This window comes from Schistocerca nitens, chromosome 8 (genome assembly GCF_023898315.1).
Source record: "Schistocerca nitens isolate TAMUIC-IGC-003100 chromosome 8, iqSchNite1.1, whole genome shotgun sequence".
Taxonomy (NCBI): domain Eukaryota; kingdom Metazoa; phylum Arthropoda; class Insecta; order Orthoptera; family Acrididae; genus Schistocerca; species Schistocerca nitens.
The window spans coordinates 379,864,192-379,891,640 of NC_064621.1; the positions used below are offsets into that span (position 1 = coordinate 379,864,192).

General features: G+C 44.5%; 1 protein-coding gene across 1 annotated transcript in view; it reads left to right on the top strand.

Annotated features, from left to right (window-relative positions):
• Positions 1-27,449, top strand: part of LOC126199580 (uncharacterized) — a 366,050-nt gene that overhangs the window by 43,320 nt on the left and 295,281 nt on the right. The window contains exon 2 of the mRNA XM_049936504.1: positions 26,260-26,366. Coding sequence (XP_049792461.1) covers positions 26,260-26,366 — 107 coding nt within the window. The remainder of the gene's footprint in view (positions 1-26,259; positions 26,367-27,449) is intronic.

A 27,449-nucleotide genomic window follows, 5' to 3' on the forward strand; every position in this document is an offset into this window, starting at 1 on the left:
CCCTGGCGAGGTGGCCATACCGTTGCTAGGCAACACCTACAGCTTGCTCTTCATGGCTCGCGAAGGTAAGAGGAGTAGCGCGTGGCTGAAGCGCCTGTGCGAACGTATAAGGGGGAGTCGAATGAAAACGAGCTGGATAGAAAAGAAGTAAGTAAACTATTGTTTCAAAAGTAATCGCCATAACTGTTAGTAGATTTATGCCTCTGTGATGAAGATGGCTAATACCTTCGTGGAAAAATGTTTGCGGTTGACTACGGAAGTATGATCGTATTCTGGCGTGCACCACCTCGTCAGAAGCGAATACACGGCCACGAATGTTTTTCTTTAGGGCTCCAAATAATAGACATCCCAAGCTGCCCCGGTTGTTCTGAGTGCACTGCAGAAGTTTTGTTGGGAAGCACTTACACGTCGTCTATACACTATCGATCTCTCGTCATGCACTGCGTAATTTTAGAGCCTTGAAGAAAGGCATTCCTATCCGTCGATTTTCTTCGAACGAAGGTTTCCGCGCATGGGTACAATCATGGTTCCGCAACCAACGGCAAACATTTTTCCATGAAGGCACTGAGCATATTGTTTCACAGTGGGATGCATGTATCTACAGTTACGACAAGAACTTTTAAAATTATAAGCAGTTTACTTTCTTTTTTCCATCTCTCACGTTAACACTGGAATGCCCCCTTCACTAACTTATTTATTTGATATTGCTGAAAAATATTACACTACTACTCAGGGCAACAGATAAGAAATATTACTGGTGCTCAAGCTATAGTACTGTTTTGGCGTCTTTTCCACTACGTATGGAGTGCCCAGGTCGAAGTCTCGATCTCAATTCCTCAAAAAAAAAAAAAAAAAAAAAAAAAAAAAAGCCATTCCTCACTGGGAAACTGGGAGTGTAGTTTCAACCGATTAATCGGAACACATGTCCCGCCACGGGCAATGGTCCATTTCCATGCGGTGTCTGACAGTTGCCTTAAAGGTTGTATTATGATGAAAGAAAGGGAGAGGACGAGATCTGAATCGTGCATACTTCCTTTTTCCCTCAAATAGTACTAAGAGAACAGCCAAGCTTAATGTCTCGATCCAAGAGACAAAATCATCGCCAGCAGCGGCATGCGCCCACACTCCGCACGACACTGCAGAAAAGTTTGCAATTTAATCCAGAGTGTTGGTGGAAAGTACGTTGGTCAGGCACTTAATGCCACCACCTCTCCTCCTCTTTCTGGCAAATACCGGTGGGTGAGAATTTGGGCCGGCCGCGGTGGTCTCGCGGTTCTAGGCGCGCAGTCCGGAACCGTGCGACTGCTACAGTCGCAAGTTCGAATCCTGCCTCGGGCATGGATGTGTGTGATGTCCTTAGGTTAGTTAGGTTTGAGTAGTTCTACGTTCTAGGGGACTGATGACCACAGCAGTTGAGTCCCATAGTGCTCAGAGCCATTTTTGAGAATTTGGTTCACCAACAGATATCGAACCAACTACCTCAACGTCGAATGCCATCACACAGGCATGTGCGTTGCCGATGCCGGCTACGGGGGCGAGTTCGAAATGTCGGACTGTTCGAGAGCTTCCGTGTCTTTAGCTAAACAAAGGAATTAACCTAATCCTCACTGCAAGGTACATTGTTATGATGCTTTTCTGCGTCTAGCTGCACGGTCTATGGCGTCTTGTCACGGTTCACGCGCTTCCTCCCGTCGGAGTTTCGAGCCCTCCCTCGGGCATGGGTGTGTGTGTGTGTGTGTGTGTTGTCCTTAGCGTAATTTAATTGAATTTAGATTCACTGGTGCGTAAGCTTAGGGACCGATGACCTCAGCAGTTTGGTCCCAAAGTCCTTACCACAAATTTCTCTGCCTAAGAGACAGAATATTGTAAGATGGAAGATGTGCTGTAATTCTTTATTTGTTGACACGGATTAAAACTGCTGCTTCAAATCGCCTACTATTCTCAGATGACTAACTGAACTGTCATGTAATGAGTTATAGATCTGAAAAAAAATTTCTTTTTGGGAGATAACGTTTGAAATGACATTAACAGAGTGACAGCACGTGCGGCGAAATGAGCTGTGTCATGTTCGTCTTTTACTGCAGATCCGTGCAGCTTGCTGAATAATACAGTAAAGTAATTACAACTTTTATGTAGTTTCAGATACAAAAGTAGGACATACAAGACGTTAAGTAAATGTTAAGGACGACTATGAACATTACACAATATCATTCGCAAAAACTGAACGTGTTAATGCGAAAGAAATCTCAATTAAACAGAACATATACGAATGCATTGGAATTTTAACGGAATTCGCTAAGTGATTAATGTTTATCGCAGACATTTATCAGACTTTTTTACATGACTATTCCAAACGAATATCTGGAAAAAGAATTTTCGTTTTATTGACTCACGTTCACTTTTAAATCATTGTATAACTTGTAATATCTTTTCAGTAAAGTAACTCATAAAACAGAATTTTTTTGTGAGTCCTCACTATTTTGAGTGGTTTTTAGCAGTCCACCAACAATTTCTCTCCTGCGTCAACCTCTTCATCTCAGAGTAGCCGTCACAACCTACATCATTAATTATTTTCTGGATGTATCCCAATCTCTATCTTCCTCTACAGTTTTTACCCTCTAAAGCTCGCTATACTACAATGGAAGTTATTCCCTGATGCCTCAACAAACGTTCTGTCATCCTACCTCTCCTTGTCATGTCTTTCTTAATGTTCCTTGCAACTCCGGTTCTGTGGAGAAACTCTTCATTCATTACCTTGTCAGTCCACCTAATTTATAACATTCTTATGTTGCAACACATCTCAAACGCTACAGTTCTCTTCTGTTCTGGCTTTCCCGCGGCCCACAGTTCACTACCATACAATGCTATGCTCCAAACATACATTATCAAAGATTTCTTCCTCAAATGAAGACCTTTATTTGACACTAGTAGACTACTGTTACCCATAAATGCCCTTTTTGCCAGTGCCTAGACCTATATTTGACACTAATAGACTAATGTTACCCAGGAATGCCCTTTTTGCCAGTGCCTATCTGCTTGTTATGCCCTCGTTGCTCTGTCTGTCACTGATATTTTGCTTTCAACATATCAGAGTTCCTTAATTTCGCATACTTCGTGACCACCAATTTTAAAGTAAAGCTTATGGCTATTCTTATTTCTACTACTTCTCATTATATTCGCCTTTCGTCCGTTTACTCTAAGTCCTAATTCTGTGCTCATTAGATTGTTCATTCCATTCAACAAATCCTGTAATTCTTTTTCACTTTCACTGAGGATAGAATTGTCTTCAGCGAATCTAATCGCTGATATCGTTTCACCTGAATTTTAATCCCACTATTGAGCCTTTCCTTTATTTCCTGCATTGCCTCTTCCAGCAACTTAAGTCTTCTTAATACGACCGTTCTTGGTCTTCGAGTGTCATTGTTCCCTCTTGGTTCTTGTGCATATTGTATATTATCGTCTTTTCCTACATCCCACTCCTATTTTTCTCACAATTTCCCAAATCTTGTACTATTTTACATTGTCGAACGCTTTTTCTGTATAGACAATTACACTACAGGCCACTAAACTTGCTACACCAAGAAGAATCGCAAATGATAAACGGGTGTTCATTGGACAAATATATTATACTAGAACTGACGTGTGATTACATTTTCACGCGATTTGGGTGCATAGATCCTGAGGAATCAGTACCCACAACAACCACCTCTGGCCGTAATAACGGCCTTGATACGCCTGGGCATTGAGTCAAACAGAGCTTGGATGGCGTGTACACGTACAGCTGCCCATGCAGCTTCAACACGATACCACAGTTCATCAAGAGTAGTGACTGGCGTATTGTGCCGAGCGACTTGCTCGGCCACCATTGACCAGACGTTTTCAATTGGGGAGAGAGCTTGAGAATGTGCTGGCCAGGGCAGCAGTCGAACATTTTCTGTATCCAGAAAGACCCGTACAGGACGTGGAATATGCGGTCGTGCATTATCCTGTTGAAATGTAGGGTTTCGCAGGGATCGAATGAAGAGTAGAGCCACGGGTCGTAACACATCTGAAATGTAACGTCCATTGTTCGAAGTGCCGTCAATGCGAACAAGAGGTGACCGAGACGTGTAACCAGTGGCACCCCATACCATCAAGCCGGGTGATACGCCAGAATGGCGATGACGAATACACGCTTCCAATGTACGTTCTCCGCGATGTCGCCAAACACGGTTGCGACCATCATGATGCTGTAAACAGAACCTGGATTCACCCGAAAAAATGACGTTTTGCCATTCGTGCACCCAGGCTCGTCGTTGAGTACACCATCGCTGGCGCTCCAGTCTGTGATGCAGCGTCAAAGGTAATCGCAGCCATGGTCTCCGAGCTGATAGTCCATGCTGCTGCAAACGTCGTCGAACTGTTCGTGCAGATGGTTGTTGTCTTGCAAACGTCCCCATTTGTTGACTCAGGGATCGAGACGTGGCTGAACGATCCGTTACAGCCATGCGGTTAAGATGCCTGTCATCTCGACTGCTAGTGATACGAGGCCGTTGGGATCCAGTACGGCGTTCCGTATTACCCTCTTGAACCCACAGATTCCATATTCCGCTAACAGTCATTGGGTCTCGACCAACGCGAGCAGCAATGTCGCGATACGATAAACCGCAATCGCGACAGCCTACAATCCGACCTTTATCAAAGTCGGAAACGTGATGGTATGCATTTCTCCTCCTTACACGAGGCATCACGACAACGTTTCACCAGGCAACGCCGGTCAACTGCTTTTTGTGTATGAGAAACCGGTTGGAAACTTTCCTAATGTCAGCACGTTGTATTTGTCGCCACCTTCGCCACCTTTGTGTGAATGCTCTGAAAAGCTAAGCATTTGCATATCACAGCATCTTCTTCCCGTCGGCTAAATTTAGCGTCTGTAGTACGTCATCTTCGTGGTGTAGCAATTTTAATGCCCAGTAGTGTACTGTGATCGTGTCTTGAGTTTTCTTCAGTCACGCTCCCATTATCAAGCGCAACGTCAGGACTGACTGTTTGGTGCCTTTGCCTCAAAGCCAATCTGATCATCATGTAGCAGTTCTTCAATTTTATTTTCCATTCTTCTGTATACAGTTCTTGTCATAAATTGCGGTACATGACGGGTTCAGCTGATTTCGCGATAACACTCGCACTTGTCTGCCCTCATTAATTGCGAAACTGTGTGGATGATATTTTTTGTATTTCTGATATGGCTCTGAGCACTATGTGACTTAACATCTATGGTCATCAGTCCCCTAGAACTTAGAACTACTTAAACCTAACTAACCTAAGGACATCACACAACACCCAGTCATCACGAGGCAGTCTATTTCTGATGCTATGTCTCCAATCACATAGATTATACACACCAACCTTAAAAGTCAATTGGTTGCCACTATCGCCAATGATTTTAGAAATTCCAATGAAATGTTATTTATCGATTCTGCCTTATTGATTTCAAGTCTTCCAGAGCTCCTTTAAATATTGATTCTAATACTGGATCCCCTATCTGTTCCATGTCGACTCTTGTTTCTTCTTCTATCACATCAGACATGGTTTCCTCCTCATAGATTCCTACATTGTACTCTTTCCACCCGTCTGCTCTCTCTCTCTCTCTCTGCGTTTAGCAACCGAATTCCAAATGCACTCTTAATGACACCAGCCTTGTTTAGATTTTACAGAAGTTTGTTTTAACTTCTCTATATGCTGAGTCAGTCCTTCCAGCGACCATTCCTTTTTCGACTTCTTCACATTTTCCTGCAGCCATTCCGCCTCAGCTTCCCCGTAATTCCTGTTTATTTCATTTCTAGAGGATTTATATTACAGTATTCCTGTCTATCCCTGAACATGTATGTACTTCCCTTTATCGTCGATCAATTGAAGTGTTATTCTGTCACCCGGGTTTCTTCGCATTTACCTTCCTCGTTTTGATGTTTGTCTGTCCCACATCTGGGATTACTCTTTTTAGAGATGTCCACTCCCCTTCAGCTGAATTGCTGGCTGTGGTGTTCTTTGTAGTAGTAACCAATTTTTCTAGGAAATTTCAAACACGGCATCAAATCATTTCTTAGTGCTTTGCTATCCCACTTCCTTCCACAATGATTCTCCGGACGATTCTCTTACACTTCGTGTTAGTCTTCATAATTATTAATAGCTATGTTGCAGTGTAGAAATTTTTTCATCCCAGTTTTCAGAGCGTGGGTAGACCATCGTTAATAGAAATTAAAAGAAAAATTTGGTTAGAGGAGTAGCATGTGTGAACGTTCATTAACCTTAGCGGAAGTATCGTCACTCTTGTGACGTAGACTCTCGAAAAAATACGTGCTTTTCAGGTTTAACATACCCATTAAGCTTGCGTGTAAAAATTTCTACTAAGGTCCTGCCTCTGGCTTATGTTAACATAATAAATAACGCGTGTTAGCATTCATGTGAAGATGGTTCAAACCTTTTCCTTGTTCTAGGATTTGCCGTTTTAATTCTAACTAAAGGCTTCTCCTTGTTTGCTAAACTGAAGTTTCAATGGCTCAATAGTTATGATACTATGATCACAAGAGTCCAGTGTGCAAACTACCGTTTCGGTGATGTCTTTGTTGTTCTGGTAAATGCTGTGAAGCGACCAGGAATTTCTGAAAAAGTAATTTGATTCATAAACGTCTCTTATAATGCAGAATTTAAAGTCTAAAATGCCGAACGAGAAAAAAACTAGGGCAGTTGTAATATGGTTGTATGTTTTAATACATCCCCCCCATGAACCATGGACCTTGCCGTTGGTGGGGAGGCTTGCGTGCCTCATCGATACAGATAGCCGTACCGTAGGTACAACCATATTACTATGATCTAGGGCAGTTGTAATATGGTTGTATGTTTTAATACATGGGAAATTCGCAAAACTGACAAACTCAAAACAACGATAATGGACGTAACATTTGTAAGGAATGTCAAAGGATACGGTATCTTAAATCATACGGTAAATTATGAAATTACAAAATTAACATAAAATCAGTTCTAACCAAGATCTCAGGAAAGTGGTATAGCTTTGACAATAACAAGTACGAAGTGTGCTGGATGTAAAACTTCCCAAACCAATAACAAAATATGATCACAATGATAAATGACTAGTTATAGTGTGATTCTTGAAAAAGGAGCAGGGTGAAAATCTAATTCTTGACACAACAGGTTCCCTGCACGTATGTTTGTATTGTATTTAATGACCAATGGGTTTCTGTACAATTGGCTACGCTGAAGCTAACAAACACTTGAGTTATTCATTTTAGTGTGCTGCTCATGCCTTATATATTGGCAGCGGGTTACCTTTCGTTGAAAATATTATGCAGCCTTCGATTGACCTTAAAAAAGTAGGTTTAGTCAGTTAGCTGAACGTCTACCTACACTACGAGAGAACATCTGTAGCAATACATCAAAATGACTGAAACTGTTAGATTGTTGCACAATGTCACATTTAGTTGTTATCGCGTTATCTTTGGGTTGGAAGATAATGTTACCTGCAGCCTGATACTCTTAACTGATTACGGGGTTATCCTTGACAGCTTTAGCCGAATTACATAGCAAGTATTCATTTGATTCAAAATTCATATGTGAAGTGACAACTGTAACTGATTCTCAGCGTATGAAGGAGACTCTTTTTTTGTTTTGTAACACATGGCTTACAAACGCAACGTGAGCATCGTAACAATATACATGCTTTGTTCCTGTGTCGAGTAATACTGGTTCTGTGCTACCTCTGAACTTTTTTTCTTCGACTTCTCCTTCATGTACCATTTATCTATCTTATGACTTTTTCACGATTTGCCTGATGAAGACTTACGTGGTACAACAGACGCCCCCACTTCTTTTAACCAGTCCCGTGCTTCAGATTCATAGTCTCTCTATTTCATTTCTTGTCACTTCGTGAGTACAGTGAACTTCCTTTACTAAAAAGACTTCACTACTCAGTACCTGTATTCGATTTTCCTGGACTGATGAAATGCAATATTTTTCTTTTACAATGGCTGCTGGGCTCGACTTCCTTTATGTTTTTATACGACTTCTCGTACATTGTTTTTAAAGTTCTCTTGTTTAAACATTGGAAGGAACTATGCACCAAGACAACCCGTTTTTGCATCTTGGCTTGACATGTAACGAAAATGCAACTAAGATCTGATTTATAGGATGTGATAAAATTAACAGCGAAGCCTGACACGGTTGAAAGTTTACGATAACAGAAGGAGAAGCATTAAAGTAAAAAATATTACAGAAATTGTAACAATTTTTAAGATTTTTCAGTTCCAAATGTTATGCTTGTAAATGTCCCACAAGAAGTTCTAGGCTTCCATTCTTATATCTAAAAGTTATTAGAGTTCTTGTTTTTATTAGCACGTTTATTTTTGTACGCCCAGTTCCCAACGATTTCCTTAAAATTTATCGAATGTTATTCATGCTTCCACACATGCGTCGCTTTATCCGGGACCAATGTTTTGATATCCAGTCAGTGCGTGTAAAGAAGTCAGGATGTTCCGTTCCGTCGCGGCTACAGCTGAGATTCCGTTTACCCTATGCTTGGCCCCTCCCCCCCTTCTTTCTGGTGCGTTTTATAATCTCTTCCTTTATCCCATTTGTTCATAGTTCCACTTCCATGCCACGTTTTCTAATCCATGACTGTCACGTTTTGCAAAATCCCTCAAATTTTAAATAAAGACCATAATAGTGCCTGACCACTTATGTTGGTATTCTGTCTTAAGGATACTTCTCATCACTGTCATATAGTCCTTACGTAAAACTGTTTACGGTATCGTTCTTCAAGAAATGTTCAAATGTGCGTGAATTCGTAAGGGACCAAACTGCCAAAGTCATAGGGCCCTAGACATACAATGGCTGCTGGGCTCGACTTCCTTTATGTTTTTATACGACTTCTCGTACATTGTTTTTAAAGTTCTCTTGTTTAAACATTGGAAGGAACTATGCACCAAGACAACCCGTTTTTGCATCTTGGCTTGACATGTAACGAAAATGCAACTAAGATCTGATTTATAGGATGTGTTCTTAAGCTAACTTAAACTATCTTATGCTAGGAACAACACACACAACCAAGCCCGAGGGAGGACTCGAACCTCCACGGAAGCGGCCACGCAATCCGTGACATGGCGCCTCAAACCAAGCGGCCACTCCAAGCGGCTATTTTTCTCCTTTTCATTCAAATTTGCATCTGGTGACGTAATTTAAAATTACGAAACCGGCCGTGCCTTCAGTAAAGGATTTACAACCGCTGTAGTGGCTTTTATTCAACATTTGGCTGTGGAATCGCATCCAGTAAACTGTTATGTTCACTGTTTATTTCCTTATCTTGAACTTTATTTGCAAATGCCGTTTGAATTGTGTTGTTTTAACTGAAATACCTGATAATCAAATAGGCAACCATGTTTCATTAACCAAAGTTCAGTTTTAAAGTATACTTTAATCTTACTTGTGTTTCGGCTAACGTAGAATGTAGGGTTGCAATTTCGGTATTTTTTGGGGTGAATAGACACAATAATAGTCAGTGTTTCTTCTGAAAAAGATCAAGAACTGAACGGAAAGGATCAACCATCCGCCGCTTTCCCCAAACCAGGAGATTATGTTGCGATTAAAGCACATGGAAAAAGTAAGCATTCATTTACATCATATACCTGTAAAATTTGTTACTTAGCAGGCAAAGGTCATGTTGAAGTTTTGTTTTTGAAATACCAGGGCGTTTATTTTACCAGATGAGGAGTCATTTTTAAGTCAATTGACGCTAAAGCCACAACGTTACACACATTACAAATCACCAACAATAGGTAAACTTATTCTTTTTCACAAAACCGAACCGCAACACTGTTAAAACCACAATCGATGGCCTTCTATTGCACTCTGTCTTACAGACAGCACGTGAAAATACTCCCGAAGGTCTCTGAACTGCCAAACAAGAAAATTATCATAGAGTTCGCGGGAAGTTGCGAAATCGAAAGACAATTTAGTAATAAATCGCCTTTGAATTTTGAACAGGGTGGACTGATGAGTTTTTTCCACTGAAAACAAAAACAGTTCGTATATTATTACCATCTTCAACATCCTGCCTTTGCGAAACAGGGTTTTCGGCGTTGGCTGCCTTAAAAACAAAATGCAAATCTCGGCTGGACATAGAAGAAGAACTGAGGGTATTTATTTCTAATAGCAAATCGTTCGAAAAACTTTGCTCTCAAAGCCACGCCCAAGGAAGTCACTAATAATTACAAGACTAGTTTTTAATTTAGTACTGAAAAGTTAATTATAAAATGCATTGCGCAGTACTGATACAGACTTGTTTATAAGCGCATTGTATCAGTGTGAATGTGAATTTTAATCTATGCCAGAATATATTTTGCTTTGTTGTTCTGTCAACAAAATGATCAGTTTTTGAGTCCCATTTTTTTCGGAGGGGCTCGCGTTCTACATTTAGTGTTATCACGCTCTCCCACAGGTTGGGAATCTTTGCGTTAAGCTACTATACCAGTTTGTTATACACTGTTACGCGAGACGTTGCAATGTGAACCATTTGATACTGTTGCGCGTTTACTTTTATAGTGCTTTATATAGTTCTAATACTAAAGGTAAGACAGAAAACACTAATAGTAGCGTTGCCTTTGTCTCAATAAACTTATGTAGGTTCCAAAGTAAGTGACGAGTAAGTCAAGGTATTGTCACTAGTAGATACTTGGTGGTTCTGACAAACAGGTTTTCCTCAAATTTCGCTTGTAGAAGTGACATGTACTACCGGACTTGTGTTTTTAGTTGTGGTAGAATCACGACTCCTTGTTAGGCGGCGGTACCGATATGGTTGAAACACAAGCATCGGTGAGCATTATAGTTGCAGACAGTCAACACAGATCTACATAAGAAGAGCGGGGCTTTATTCTTAAAGCACTTTTACCAGAAAAATAGTAATAGTGCTCCGGCTCTTCGCGGGTATCGACGTACTAAAGAAATACGAAGAGATTCTCTTTCCGCACCTGGGTTGAATCCCGTGATTAGGAAGTTCGAGTTAACTATCGATTGGGGAATTGCTCCTGGGAAAGGCCGATGTCTATTTGCGCCGCAAATAGCTGAAAAAGTGACTGTTGCCATCACAGAGAATGATGGATGCAATGCGCGATCTTCGACCTGCACACGAGGTGCGTCACCACAGCTGAACACACCGTGGGCCAACGTTGAATCGTGCAGCAGTAGGGTTGTCTCTCGTCCGTTTCCAAGTTGCCGCGGACGCAGACGGTCGTCACGTTGAGCACCGTTTGTAACCTGGAACTTAAACATGCTACGCAGTTAACAAATGTTATCCTCTCAAGCGGAAATTAAAATGTGTTTCTTTCACTGCGTTATTCATTATTTTTTTCCGCATGTCCTTAATAATGTTTTCACAAAGTTTCATTGTGCTACAATTACTCGTTTGCCATGGGGATCCTCTCAGATAGTGAAAGTTTAATTATAACGACTCTTTACTCCGACTACATAGAAAACCCTTTTCGTTGCTGATGGGATACATCCGTCCTACTAAAGTAATACGCGGTTTTGAGCGTTGGGACGTCTGTATCTCACAAGAACTGTGGCGGAACGTCACATAAAATGATATTTCGAGAAAAATTAAAAGGGTTTTTCTTTGTTAAAAATAGTGACGTGTTAACTATAAATTATTGAAAGACTGCGTCCGTGCCCGCGATGAATATCAATTATTAAAACATATAGTTTAATATCTGTAAAGCTCGCAAAACAATGATGCGTTTAACAAATAGCCTTTTGCTTATAGAATCTGTGTAATGTAGACAAAGAAGAACAGAGATGATTCTTTTGGCTTGGATTTCTTTTCCTAGCTTGTTTCAACTAGCGGAAGGCCGCCATTGTATCACACTCTGCTATTTAATGTAAGTCTGTCTGTAAATTATCAGAACATCTATCCAAGTGTCATTAGAAAGTGTTGGTTATCGAAGTAGTGGGCACCTCTCATAATAGCCACTATTAATTGTAATTAATATCTCTATTTCAGAACTTCGTGTTGCGGGGAGTTCTCTTTTCCTAGCAGCATTTGGTCGGCCATTACACTGACGATATTTTTTAGTCAGAAATTCACATCTGTAATATTAAATGTAAATGTGGAAGACTTCTCTGTTTTCATCTTTTAATAGTATCAAAGCTACTAATGTAATGACAAATTCCATTCATTAATGTTTTCCTACTGAATGAGTTCAGTATGTTTAAGACTGGTCGCTTAACGTCAGCTGAGATTCTCCTCAGTTTTTGCCTTGCAGATAACGAATAGTAAATACAGAAAAATATTCCGTTTAGTAAGCAAAAAAAAAAAATCTCAGTTTCTTTGTTTGTGAAAGTTAGGTACATAAACGACCAGTGGCCCCTGAGAACCAAATTAATCATTACAGTATGGGAGCCTTTATATTTTATGAAGTAACAGCTTTTTCATGAGGTGAGAAAACATTTTATTTTTCAAGCACAGATCAAAAACTAACAAGAATAAACAACTCGTAACCAAGCCGACTACGGCAAAGATAAATATCTATCAGCTGCAGCTTTCACCCGCTGTTTTTGGCGCAGTGGATAAATGACGTCGCCACATCAGCCCCCCTCCTTTTGAAACCGGGTGCATCAGGTATGTGATTTTCCTACCAGCTCTCGTGAAAACATCTGGTGCAGGCAATGGCTGCTCCTGTTCTGCACTTGCTGCTTCGTTGTCCCCTTCTGAAACCGAGGGCTCGGCGAGACTATCTGCTATTTCTTTGGCCTCCACGTTTGAGGGTGATTTTGCAGACCGAGGAAGGAGTGTACCCTTTTCGGTGTAAGCAGGTTTAAGCCGCTCAATTGAGACTGTCTCTTCTTTACCATCCTTATCGATTTTGAAGCTGTGGCTTCATCTTGTGATTACCCTGTATGGTCCAGAGTAAGGCGAAACAAGCGGCGGGCGCACCGTATCATCCCTAAGCCACACGTGGGACGTTGCTTGCAGGTCTTTATGTACAAACACTCTCCGGTCTCCAAGTCTGACAGGGTTAGTGGGTTTAATGTTTCTCATTCTAACGCTGAGTTGTCTCGCGAATTGCGTGCATAGCTCAGGGGCGAACGGCTGTGTAGATGCTGGAACGATAAATTCTCCAGGAACCCTCAATTGCTCGCCATAAACCAATTCTGCGGAAGAGCATTGTAAGTCCTCCTTCACGGCCGTTCTAAAAATGGTTCAAATGGCTCTGAGCACTATGGGACTCAACTACTGAGGTCATTAGTCCCCTAGAACTTAGAACTAGTTAAACCTAACTAACCTAAGGACATCACAAACATCCATGCCCGAGGCAGGATTCGAACCTGCGACCGTAGCGGTCTTGCGGTTCCAGACTGCAGCGCCTTTAACCGCACGGCCACTTCGGCCGGCACACGGCCGTTCTCAATCCGAGTAGGACCAGCGGTAGTGCTTCAGGCCATGAAGTGGAACTACACATTAATGCAGCTTTGAGCGTGCGGTGTAGTCGTTCCACCATTCCATTACTAGATGGATGATAGCTTGTGGTGCGTAGGTGGTTGCACCCGCACAGTAGTAAAAGTTCATTGAAAAGTTGGCTTTCAAACTGCCTTCCGCGATCTGTTGTTATGTTTTGCGGAACGCCAAACCTGGAGAACCATGAATGCAACAGTGCTTTTGCAACCGACTCCGCAGAAATGTCTTGTATTACAACTACTTCTGGCCACCTGGTAAAACGATCAATGATTGTGAGCAAATAGCGTTGTTCTGAAGAGCATGATAGCGGGCCCACAATGTCCACATGTGTATGTGAAAATCTTGTAGATGGTGCCGGGAAGTCAGCAACAGGTGCAAAGACATGTCTGCTGATTTTATTACGCTGGCATGTTAGGCATGCACGCGCCCATGCACGACAATCTGTTTGTATTCCAGGCCAGACTACTTTGGAGGAAACTAACTTGGCTGTAGCCTGTACTCCTGGATGTGATAGGTTATGTAGTGCACTATAAATCTCGCGACGATATTGTTTTGGTATGTAAGGTCGCTCCTTTCCTTTTGCTACATCACACCAAATTCCGTCTGGAACATTTAGGACAGACACACGTCTGAGCTGCAGCGCAGTTCTCTGTTCCTCTATTAGACGGCGCAAGAAAGGATCTTCTCGTTGTTTAGACGCTAACTCGGTCCAACGAATTGAATTTAAACTGGCACAATTCCTAGAGAGGCAATCTGCGACAAGGTTGTCTTTTCCTGAAATGTGACGCACGTCAGTTGTGAACTGTGCAATGTACTCGACTTGCCTGCACTGACGTGGTGAATTGAGCTCTGTGTCGCGTTGAAATATAGCTACTAACGGCTTGTGATCGGTAAAAATTGCAAAGTGCCTCCCTTCGACAGACGTGCGAAAATGCTTTATGACTAAGTAAATAGCAAGCAACTCACGGTCAATAGCACTCCATTTTTGCTGCTGTCGAGTCAGGGTTTTAGAGAAAAATGCGAGCGGCTGCCATCTGTTATCAACTTTTTGCTGTAGCGCTGCACCCACTGCTGTTTGGCTCGCATTAACCATGAGCGCTAAAGGAGCGCTCAATCCTAGATGTCCCAGTAGTGTTGCCCGAGAAAGACATTTCTTTAAGTCATGGAAAGCTGCTTCAGCATCTGGACTCCATGGAATTTTACGATTTCCTGTTGTACTTTTACCTGCAAGTAACGTTGTGAGTGGCTCTTGGGCGGCAGCTAATTTAGGTAAGTGACGTCTGTAATAGTTGAGCATGCCTAAAAATCTGCGAAGTCCTTTGTAAGTTGTGGGAAGGGGCATCTGCTGTACTGCTTCAACTCGCTCAGGCAAAGGTGACAGGCCTGCTGCTGAAACCAAATATCCCAGGAACTTAACCTCGCGTTTTCCAAACGTGCACTTTGTTTCGTTAATAATTATGCCATACTCTGTCAGACGGCGGAAAAACTGCCGCAGATGTTCGACATGCTGATATACAGAACCAGAGAATACTAAAATGTCGTCCATATAACAAAATACGAATGGTAATTCTCGAAGCACCTCATGCATGAATCTTTGCCATGTTTGGGCAGAGTTTCTGAGGCCAAATGGCATAAAATTGTACTCAAACAAACCGAATGGTGTGATAACTGCTGTTTTTTTAATGTCAGATGGAGCCATGGGAATCTGAGAAAATGCTTTGGCGCAATCAATCACACTGAATATTTTGGCATTGCTAATCGTACTGTTAAAATCAGTCACATTGGGTACTGGGTAGCGGTCGGGAATTGTGCGGGCATTAAGCGCCCTGTAGTCTCCACATACTCTCCATGAATTGTCTTTTTTACGGACCATGTGAATTGGAGATGCCCATGAACTATCAGACCTACTTACAATACCTGTTTTTAGAAGTCTGTCGAACTCAGCTCGCGCCGCGAGCAGCTTCTCTGGAGGCAGACGCCGCGGGCGGAAGGCAACGGGTTGACCTTGTGTCGTGCTGATGTGGTGTTGAGTATTGTGTCTGCATTTCCTGGTTGCGTTGACGGGTTCGGTAAGTGCTGGAAAGTCTTGAAGCAGTTTACGAAAAAGTGATTCCTCCGACAGTGCTCTGATATTGCCTACAGTATACGAATCGTTACGACTGTCGGGTGTCCTCTTGCGTGACGCACACGTGTGCGCCCCGCTTAGTTGCGGGTACGAAATCGTATCACAATATCCCGACGCGGTAGAGGAGCCGGAAATCTTCGTGCGGAAAGACACGGGCACATCGCACTGCACTTGAACCGACGCGGAAGACGCAGTAGGCAATATCCCTTCTGTGGGAACTGTCACCAAACGACGATTAACCAGGTCGGGCATAAGTCGGTAGTTCCGTAAAAAGTCCGCTCCAATTATAGGACTCGGCACATCAGCAACCACAAAATTCCATTTTGGATGGAAGTTGAAATTCAGATGTAATACCAACTGTTTCTCACCATAGGTAGATATTCTGGAATTGTTTGCCGCAGTCAGCACATGTTGCGTTGTTGTCGTGAGTATATCACCTCCCTTTCTTGGATAAACACTGACTTCTGAACCTGTGTCAATCAGAAACTTCTCACCTGAAGAGAGGTCCAACACGAACAATCGGTGTGATTGGTTGACTGCAGATACCGTGGCGTTTTCACCTCTTTGAATCACGCTATGACTCGGGTGCCTATGTTGTTGTTGACGAACGTTAGCGCCCTTTTACGCCCGCCTTTTAAGTTTCGGTAGCTGCAGGGTTGAATACATTGACGGGCAGTGTTACCGAAGCGTCTGTGGTACCAGCACCATTGATCTGTCAAATCCTGTTGGATAGCATTTCTTCGTCTTTTCCAACTGCGACTTCGTAGCTGCTGATGGTGTGAAGTTACTTGCACGTTGAGTTTTGCCACTTTTTTTTTTTTTTTTGTGGTTTTCGGGCGCACAACTTCAATGGTCATTAGCGCCCTGACTACTCTAAGAATGCACCGCGAGGCACAAGTTGACAACAACAACTAAAAGGGAAAACACAATAAAAGACAGACTGACAGGCATAGGATTAAAAAACATCATCAAATGTCCTTAGCGAGGTTTGTCAAATTGATAAAACAAAGAACACGAGCAGCTGCTCGTGGGTCATCCGCTAAAATGGCATCTAAAGTAGTAGGCAGGTTAAGATCGAGGCGCAGTGTTTTAAGATCGGGACAGGACATTAAAATGTGACGAACTGTCAGCAAGTGCCCACATGGGCAGAACGGCGCCGGCGCAGCCGTCAGCAGATGGCGATGGCTGAACCGGCAGTGTCCAATTCTTAACCTTGCTAAAACGACCTCCTCCCGCCGAGAAGGGCGTGAGGAGGACGTCCAAGCCACGGGAAGAGGTTTTAAGGCCCGAAGCTTGTTGTCGGTAAGTGCAGCCCAATCGGCATGCCACAGCGACACAACGCGCCGACAAATGACCCTGCTAAAATCGGACGAAGGGACACAACTAGAAGCTGTCCGAGGCTGGAGGACCGCAGCCTTGGCCGCGGCATCTGCAGCTTCGTTCCCAGGGATACCGACATGGCCAGGAACCCACATAAAGCTAACCGGCGTACCGACGTCCACCAGCTGCTGAAGAGAGCGTTGGATCCGGTGTACGAAAGGGTGAACCGGGTACGGATCACTGAGGCTCTGGATAGCGCTCAGGGAATCTGAGCAGATGACATAAGCAGAATGTCGGTGGCGGCAGATGTACAGAACAGCCTGGTAGAGGGCAAAGAGCTCAGCTGTGAAGACCGAACAATGGCCATGGAGCCGGTATTGGAAACTTTGTGCCCCGACAATAAAGGAACACCCGACCCCGTCATTGGTCTTAGAGCCATCTGTATAAATGAAAGTCATGTTGTTGAACTTCGAACGAAGTTCCAAAAAACGGGAGTGGTAGACCGAACCGGGGGTGACCTCTTTTGGGAGCGAGCTGAGGTCGAGGTGAACGCGGACCTGAGCCTGGAGCCAAGGTGGCGTGCGGCTCTCGCCCACTCGAAAGGTTGCAGGGAGTGAAAAATGAAGGTGTTGAAGGAGGCGACGAAAGCGAACTCCAGGGGGTAGCAAGGCAGAGACATACAACCCGTATTGAAGGTCAAGAGAGTCGTCAAAAAAGGAACGATAAGAAGGATGGTCGGGCATTGACAGTAGCCGACAGGCATACCGACAAAGCAGTATATCGCGCCGGTAGGTGAGTGGCAATTCGCCAGCGTCAGCATGAAGACTCTCTACGGGACTGGTATAAAATGCTCCGATCGCAAGTCGTAAACCCCGATGTTGTATGGAGTTGAGGCGGCGTAAGATGGATGGCCGTGCAGAGGAGTATACGAAGCTCCCATAATCCAGCTTGGAGCGGACGATCGACCGATATAGACGAAGTAGGACGGTTCGATCCGCTCCCCACGACATACCACTGAGAACACGGAGGACATTTAAAGAACGGGTACAACGGGCGGCCAAATATGACACATGTGGAGACCAGTTAAGTTTCCTGTCAAAGGTAAGGCCTAAAAATTTGATTGTCTCCACGAGTGGGAGAGCAACGGGACCGAGTCGTAAGGACGGTGGGAGAAACTCTTTGTAGCGCCAGAAGTTAATACAGACCGTCTTCTCGGCAGAAAAACGGAAGCCATTGGCGACACTCCAGGAGTAAAGACGGTCAAGAGAACGCTGAAGACAGCGCTCCAAGACACGTGGACACTGCGCGCTGCAATAGATGGTAAAATCGTCCACGAAAAGGGAGCCTGATACATCAGCTGGGAGGCAATCCATTATTGGATTGATCGCGATGGCGAAGAGAGCGACGCTCAAAACTGAGCCCTGTGGCACCCCATTCTCCTGGCGAAAGGTGTCGGACAGGACAGAACCCACACGTACCCGAAACTGTCGATCCATTAAAAAGGAACGAATAAAAAGAGGGAGGCGACCGCGAAAGCCCCACGTATGCATGGTGCGGAGAGTGCCCGCCCTCCAACAGGTGTCGTAAGCCTTCTCCAAATCAAAGAACACAGCCGCGGTCGGGCGCTTCCGCAAGAAGTTATTCATGATGAAGGTCGACAAGGTAACCAGATGGTCGACAGCAGAGCGGCGCCTTCGAAATCCACATTGTACATTGGTAAGTAGGCGTCGAGACTCGAGCAGCCAAACCAATCGAGAGTTAACCATTCGCTCCATCACTTTACAGACACAGCTGGTAAGCGAGATAGGTCGATAACTGGAAGGCAAGTGCTTGTCCTTCCCCGGCTTAGGAATCGGGACAACAATAGACTCGCGCCAGCATGCGGGAACATGTCCCTCAATCCAGATGCGATTGTATGTACGAAGAAGAAAACCTTTACCCGCAGGAGAAAGGTTCTTCAGCATCTGAATATGAATAGAATCAGGCCCTGGAGCGGAGGACCGTGATCGGCCAAGTGCGGTTTCGAGTTCCCGCATGGTGAATGGGGCATTATAACTTTCACAATTCGAGGAGCGGAAGTCACGTGGCCTAGCCTCCTCGGCCTGTTTGCGGGGGAGGAAGGCAGGGTGGTAATGAGCGGAGCTCGAAACCTCGGCGAAAAAGCGGCCGAAGGCATTGGAGACAGCCTCAGGGGCCACAAGGACTTCATTCGCGACCTTCAAGCCAGAAATTGGGGAGTGGACCTTAGTGCCAGATAGCCGGCGCAGGCTACCCCAGACAACAGAAGAAGGAGTAGAACTGTTGAAGGTGCTGGTGAAAGCAGCCCAGCTGGCTTTCTTGCTTTCTTTAATAATACGACGACACTGAGCACGTAATCGTTTATAATTAATACAATTCGCCACTGTAGGGTGGCGTTGAAAGGTGCGTAAAGCACGTCGACGAGCACGTATAGCGTCCCTACATGCTGCGGTCCACCAGGGGACCGGTACGCGACGTGGAGAAGAGGTAGGGTGAGGGATGGAATATTCAGCAGCAGCGAGAATGACTTCCGTGAGGTGTGCGACCTGACGATCGCAGCTTGTGAAGGTGTGATCCTGAAAGGTCGCCCTGGAAGAGAAGAGCCCCCAGTCTGCCTTGGAGATGGTCCAACGAGAGGAGCACGGAGAGGGAGTATGCTGCAGGAGATGGATAATACACGGGAAGTGGTCGCTCGAATATGTATCAGCAAGGGCATACCACTCAAACCGGCGTGCAAGTTGGGGAGTACATATAGAGAGGTCTAAATGGGAATAGGTATGAGATGTGTCCGAAAGAAAAGTAGGGGCGCCAGTATTGAGGCAGACAAGATTGAGCTGGTTGAAAAGGTCTGCTAACAAGGAGCCCCTCGGGCAGGATGCTGGAGAGCCCCAAAGAGGATGGTGGGCATTGAAGTCTCCAGTTAACAAAAATGGTGCAGGTAGCTGAGCAACAAGTTGCGTCATGTCTGCCCTGGTAACGGCAGATGACGATGGAGCGTAAACGGTACAAAAGGAAAACGTAAAAGTGGGGAGAGTAATGCGGATGGCAACTGCCTGCAGGCCGGTGTGCAACGTGATGGGATCGTAGTAAATATCATCCCGGACCAGCAACATAACCCCTCCATGAGCTGGGATACCTACCACAGGGGGTAGGTCAAAACGCACAGAGGTGTAGTGTGCCAAGGCAATTTGATCGCATGGGCGTAGCTTCGTTTCCTGGAGGGCTACGACGAGCGGACGATGCGAGCGGAGCAGCAACTTCAAGTCCTCTCGGTTGGAGCGAACGCTGCGAATATTCCAGTTAATAAGTGCCATCGGAAGAAAAGGAAGATGAGAGAAGGGGTCACCTCGAAGGCCGCTGAGGGCCTGGCTTCGAGCGAGCACTGCCGCCGCTATCAGTAGGCGGACAGTCATCGTCCATTGGTTCTATAGGTTCATCGGCCATCTTGGGAAGATGGCCGGGAGGGGGAGCTTCCTCCGCCGGTGAACGGCCAGATGTTCGGCTACCAGCGGTGCGGCCAGGCGAAAGGAATGACGGCCTGGGGCGGCAACCGCTGGGTGGCGCAGGAGAAGAAATGCGCCGTGGCGGAGAAGGAGAACTGTGCTTCCTATTAGCCTTCTTGGATGGTCGTTTGGTGGAAGTACCGGACGAAGGCTGGGAGGTCGAGGTACGTAGGAAGTCTGCACGGGACGGTTCCTTCTTGAAGGCCCGTGCATCTGACTTCTGGGTCTTCGTCTTAGCAGAAGCTGATGAAGGGGCTGGTGTCTGTGGGGTGATGGGACGAAGAGGAGACGTCGACCGCGCGATCTTAGCACTGGCCGAACGGACGACCGTGGTGCTGAAGGTCAGATCGCATGTCTGGGTTGCTACCTCCCGGGTAGTCCGAGGAGAGGCGAGGACAGTGCTGTATTTCCCCGCTGGGAGCAGCGTGGGCTTCCTACTAGCCAATAGCTTGCGAGCAGCCGAGGTGGACACTTTCTCTTTGACTCGAATTTCCTGGATACAGCGTTCTTCCTTATAGACAGGACAGTCGCGGGAGGATGCGGCATGGTCACCCTGACAGTTCACACAACGAGGAGACGGAGGTGGACAGTCACCCTCATGGGCATCCCTGCCACAAGTGACACATTTAGCCGCATTGGAACAAGACTGGCGAGTGTGATTGAAACGCTGACACTGGTAGCAGCGCGTAGGTGTCGGGACATAGGGGCGAACAGAAATAACCTCGTAGCCCGCCTTGATGCGCGATGGCAGCTTAACACTATCGAAGGTTAAGAAAAGTGTCCGGGTCGGTACAAGGTCATTGTTGACCTTTTTCATGACCCGATGGACAGCCGTCACGCCCTGCTCAGCGAGGAAAGATTGAAGCTCCTCGTCAGTCAATCCGTCGAGAGAGCTACTATAGACTACACCACGAGACGAATTCAAAGTGCGGTGGGCCTCCACCCGGACAGGGAACGTGTACAAGAGTGTGGCCCGAAGCAGTTTTTGTGCCTGAAAGGCACTCTCAGTTTCTAGTAATAAGGTACCGTTACGCAACCTGGTACAAGATTTGACAGATCCGGCTATGGCATCTACGCCCTTCTGGATAACGAAAGGGTTGACAGAGGAAAAATCCTTTCCGTCCTCAGATCGAGAAACTACGAGGAACTGTGGGGCAGGCGGTAGTATTTTTGTCACTGTTGGCTGGTCACGTTTCCGTTTGTGGGTCGAAGTCGAAAGCGATGGAGTAGAATCCATTGCGGAGGAATCCCCCATGATTGCCAGCGTCTCCGATGGCGCGCTCCTTCCTTGTGGGGACCCTCTCAGAGGGCACGCCCGCCTTAGGTGAATGTTTACACCTCAGGTCACACCTCCCGAGAAACAGACGGAGGGACCAATCGGCATGGTCAGAAGGTATCAGCTCAGGCAATCACCCCTCCCCGGGCCTGGCCTTTACCAGGGGGTACGCACGTGCCTTACATGTCTACCCAGGGCGGGGACTTACGCGTTACCCCGTCACCGGCTACGCGTGCGAACGCGTGGGTCGGCCTTCAGACACGCACAGGGAGGAAGGAAGAAGAGGAAAAAGAAGAGAGAGGGAGAAAGAGGACAGACTGTCTCAAACGCCGAGGCGGAGACCAGAGAAGGCAAGGAGAAGAAGGCAATGAGAAGGCAAGGAGAAGGAGGCAAGGAGAAGGCAAGGAGAAGAAGGCAATGAGAAGGCAAGGAGAAAAAGGCAATGAGAAGGCAAGGAGGAGTCAAGGGAAAGAGTAAGGAAGACAGTGAAGTGGAGAAGAGCAAAGAAAGGAACCAACAAAAGGAAGGAAGAAACGAGAAGTGAAAAACCAAAAAGACCACGATTATAGGTCGTGAAACCGTCCGTCTCCGGACGCAGGCGCTAGCTACCCCCTTGAAGGGGAGGGACTCCTTTTAGTCGCCTCTTACGACAGGCAGGAATACCTCGGGCCTATTCTAATCCCCGGACCCACAGGGGGGTTTGCCACTTGTGCTGCCAGTTGCTGTATGGTGGGTTCGGTCGACGAGCACTGCTGTTGGGAAGTATTATTGCATGTTCCTGGCTCACTGACGTCAGATTCCATCACACTACACGTTCTTGGGCCTCTATCCTGGCTGTAGTTGAATTCGGAACACGCAGAAACTTCGGTTAAGGTGTTTGCGATGGTGTCTGCCTTTTTTGCTAAGACTTGCAATGGTAAGTCTGTTTCTGCTGCAATGACGGCACGAATGTTGGCAGGAAGTTTACGGAGCCATATTAGACGTAAAGACTCTTCAGGTTGGAGTTCCGGGCCGGCTAATGTACGCAAGGCTTTGAGTACTTGTGATGGAGTCTTGTCGCCCAAATCTTCGTATGCGAAAATTTTTTGTACACGCAAATCTGGTGACAACGTATAATGCTGTATGAGAGCTTCCTTTAGCACAAAGTAATTTTGTTGCGACAAGGTTTCTTCTACTTGCTCTATCACTTCTAAATTTAGATGTGAAACCACTATATTAAATTTGTCAATGTTGTTAGACACCCCACGCTGCCGAAATATGCATTCAGCCTGCGTAAACCAAAGCTGGGGGCGCGTCGGCCAGAACGCGGCAAGCTTAACATTTCCGTGTCGCGCGTAGGTACTCCCATCTTTTGCGTTAACATCTGTCGTTCCGTTTTGTGGCGAATCAAAGGGCGTGGACCGCGATCCTTGGTCGAACAGACTGTAGTCTTCAATCTTGATTCCACTGCCCCAAGCTTTTGTCTCTGAATTCATTATTCTCGTCTGTATATATATTTTCTTTACGCTTCTGCTACGATTTTTCGGGGTCACCACTATGGGAGCCTTTATATTTTATGAAGTAACAGCTTTTTCATGAGATGAGAAAACATTTTATTTTTCAAGCACAGATCAAAAACTAACAAGAATGAACAACTCGTAACCAAGCCGACTACGGCAAAGATAAATATCTATTAGCTGCAGCTTTCACCCGCTGTTTTTGGCGCAGTGGATAAATGACGTCGCCACAACAGTTTGCGTAAAGGCACGCATATTTTCTCTACATAGTAGCAGCGCTCACACGAACTATCTGTTAGAAGGCGCTGAGTATAAAATATTATTTCGTGTGTACTTTGGGATAGCCGATGTCCATACGTATGTTATCGTGGTACTGGGTTATTTCAGAGTCTCATGCTAGCCCACAATATTTAGCAGAGTAAATAATATTGCAGTAGAGAGTAAATAACATTGCAGTATTCAGTATTTATTTTTTTGATAAATCACTGCATATACAGAATTTAACAAAACTCCAAATCCCGAGTACCGCGATAGGACGCCTACATCTCATATCTGTCTAATGATATCACGCAGTGATGTGCTTTCTAATGTTGGAGAAACGTACTACGGACCACAGGATGGATATACAGAAGGCTGTGAGCGATAAAATTAGGCAGCGTGTGTTTATAGGTGGCACAGTGCGGCTGTTTCACAAAAATCAGCTCAGATCCCTTCTTCTCCATCCCAAGAATGTCTGAAACAACTAATTGCGCTTTCGTCTAGATCACAGACACTTTTTTGAATCATTGCTACACTTCTTAGCAATTCTGCAGGGTACTACATAAATTGAATGAAATGGGACATATATGCCGCAGGAAACTTCATATAAAGTAGAAAACATTGGTCTTTGCTATGTGAAAGCCATCTTCAGATGTTACGTTGAAGACTTGCGTGCAGTATTTCATGTTTTTCACTGTCATGAGAATAATCAAGTTATGGTACTGATTTGCTATACTTTTTTCGATAGCTGTCATCCCGATGAAATCATTTTAAAATTAAAATTTTAACTCAGAAAATCCTAGGTTCACAAGAAAACATCGAGATAGTTAGGTTCGTGGGTCACATGTGTCCCACTTCACCGATTTTGAGAATCGGTCAGCTTAGTACTTTTTTGGAAGTGAAATTGTATTATTTGTCACTGAATAAGACAGCTTTTGACCTTTTATTTTCCATATACATGCAAAGTAATTTTTAACTATGAAAAGTTAACATACTCTACATCAGTTGAGGATTTCAAGATCTGAATGTACAGATGTTGAAAGGAGATAAAAGGTCTGCTCTAGTTTTAGAGGTTTCTGGGGCTTATGATCCATACAAATTTTAATCTTAAGAAAAACCTTACATAATTACACTTGATCGTTTATTACGTTTTTTGATCCATTTGAATTTTGCCTTAAGATTCATAGTGCTTGATTTTTAAACCTTTATCTGATCATGAAGCAGTCCGGCGGACGACTTCCTTATCTATCGCTCTTTTTCCAGTGTATCTACTTGTCTCTTTGGTTTGGAAGTGTATCTACTTGTCTCTTTGGTTTGGAAGCTAGTGATTGCCTAGACCTAAATGGACCTGTTGCCGATTTTTTTTTTTTTAATCTTATGGGACTTAACTGCTAAGGTCATCAGTCCCTAAGCTTACACACTACTTAACCTAAATTATCCTAAGGACAAACAGACACACCCACGCCCAAGGGAGGTGTTGCCGAATTATGGAAGTATATTTATTGCTCTCGAGGTACGTACATTCTCTTGTAACTCAGTCGTTGTTGCTTTTCAGTAGTCTAGTTTTGCAGTTAGTTAACACTAAAAAATTTTCATCGCTCTTCTAATATCTCCTTAATTCCCGCCTTTCCTCATACACTGTCTTTATTTCCACATCATCAGCTTCATACATTGTAAATTTGCAGACTTCTGATATGTTTTGGCATAGAGTCCCTTCTCACAAGAATAATTCTGTCCCTGTGTTGCTTATACTAACTAATCCTGCTATATATTTTCCTTTTGTGAAGATTCCATCAACTGTCACAGCAATCAAAGCTGCTACTGTGGTTACATTTGAATCGTCTGTCTTCTTTCTATTTTTTTCGCCCATTTCTGCTAACTCTAGCTCTAAGCTCAAAGAATGACGCAGTGTTAAGGTTCTCCAATAGCTTTGCAAAATCCAAATTTTTACGACTGCGCTCTCCGGATCGTAAAACGTTGGTCTCATTCGTGCTCCTCCTGATAATCTGGATGACACAGCAATACATAAAATGTACTCACAGAGGTTCTCTGTAAGTACTTTTCAAGCATTGTTGTATGACACTATTCTTCACTATCCCTTTATTCTCCAGATCGCTGTTGAGGTTTCTCTGATTTTTTTTCTCTATTATTTTTTGTACAAAATCACCTGCGGCTGTTTCTGTAGTTGACGCGAAACCGATCGTGACTTTGAATAAAAGTGTTTTACAGCCAGTATGGCTCATTTCATTCAAATTGTGGAAATTTGGCTGCGATTGCCCGCAATTTAAAATAATTTACGTAATGGTTTCCGTGATTTCCTCTTTTACAATGGTTTCCATAGCTTGAGCACCCTAATGCCGTTGATCGTTGTTATTTATCCGGTCTATGCATCCTCCCATTTCCCCAAATGTAAGTAGGTGTGCAAAACGTGCATCCACCATCTCCTCCTTTTAACAGGTCCGTTTGTAGAATGATTTAGACAAAAAATACATGGCCGTCATATGCCTACATCATATTTAAGTTAGAAAGTAGGCTATAACACAAGCTTATGTAGATCATGAGGTTTTTCTTCCTTTTCTTTTGTGAAAAATAAATATTATTTCGGTGCCTCAGTGAGACTGTGTAAAGTTTGTATGTCAGCGTATCTCCCTAAGAAGCAGGTAATCTGTGTATCAAAACTGGGCACTGCATATACATCGACATTAAAGGTGAAATAGATAATGCTGTAACTGCACAAAGACTAACAAGACGTCGTTCTGTTACAGATGCAGTCGCTCACGTGGACAAAATAACCAGGAAATACTGGCCTATACATCGATCTTGGCTTGGTCCCATTCCTGAAGTCCACATTAGCAAACCAGAGCATCTCGAGGTAAGTAGCGATGCAAATTCCAGAGGCGTGCACAAAGCAGACTGTGACCGTGACAAAGAGCCCCATTCCTTAGGTATAGAGCGGCTTTGGTCACTGGCTTCCATAGAGAAACAGAACAATGATAACCCATATATATCACTGTGTCGTCTTCAGTCCACTTGAACATGCTTACTGTTTTCATACGTTCGCCTGCCTCTACAATTCGTATCTCCTACACATCCCACCGTTACCAGATCGCCGATACCTTAATGTTTTAGGATGTGTTCTGTGAACCGATCGCTTTTGTTTCAAAAGTTGTGCCAGAACTTTCTTTTTACACAAATAAGTTAATGGTTTTTACATCACCTCAATTCCATTCACAAGAACATCCAATGCGATGTGGAAGTAAAGAACTAAGGTTATCTGTCCGTGGGGTATTCAGATCGTCGTAAGCTCACTCATTCCGACGTGTAACCACAGTCGTCGTTTCCCGACCACGATGTAAGACTGCAGATCTTCTGGGATCAGTGAAGGACAATTTGTTTTTACGAAAGCAAGATTCTACAAAATAACTTGCAAATATGGTATAGCTTACACAGGCCGGAGAATGCCACCCTAAAAGAATGCTGCATGGAACGTCAACGCAGTTTTCGCATTTTGTAACTAAATAAGTCTGCTATTGGTAAACATTGTATCTCCTCCGGATATTCAGTGGAGAATAAGGAAATAGTAATATAGGCACAGCAACATCTTTCTGGCACCCCATTATTAAAAAATCTGAGGAAATGCATGGCTGAAAATCTGATGAACCTTGACGGGGGCTACCAGTTGGATAATGCATGGAACCTCATCACCTCCCACTTTATTCTCATCAAAGACATCAGAGTACGCCGATGGCCGCTGCGAGCGACGACAATGAGGACAGCTAAGTTCCACAATGCCACCAGCGACCGAGCTCTCCGCTGGGTAGTGTAATCGGTCGACACCACTATATCTTAGCTCGTGCACCGAACACAAAGGACGGCGGTGATGAGTCGAACAAAGGTGCAAGCCTTCGTTGGTCTTCAATGGCTCACCTGAGGATGACTGGCAGGTGCTCATTCG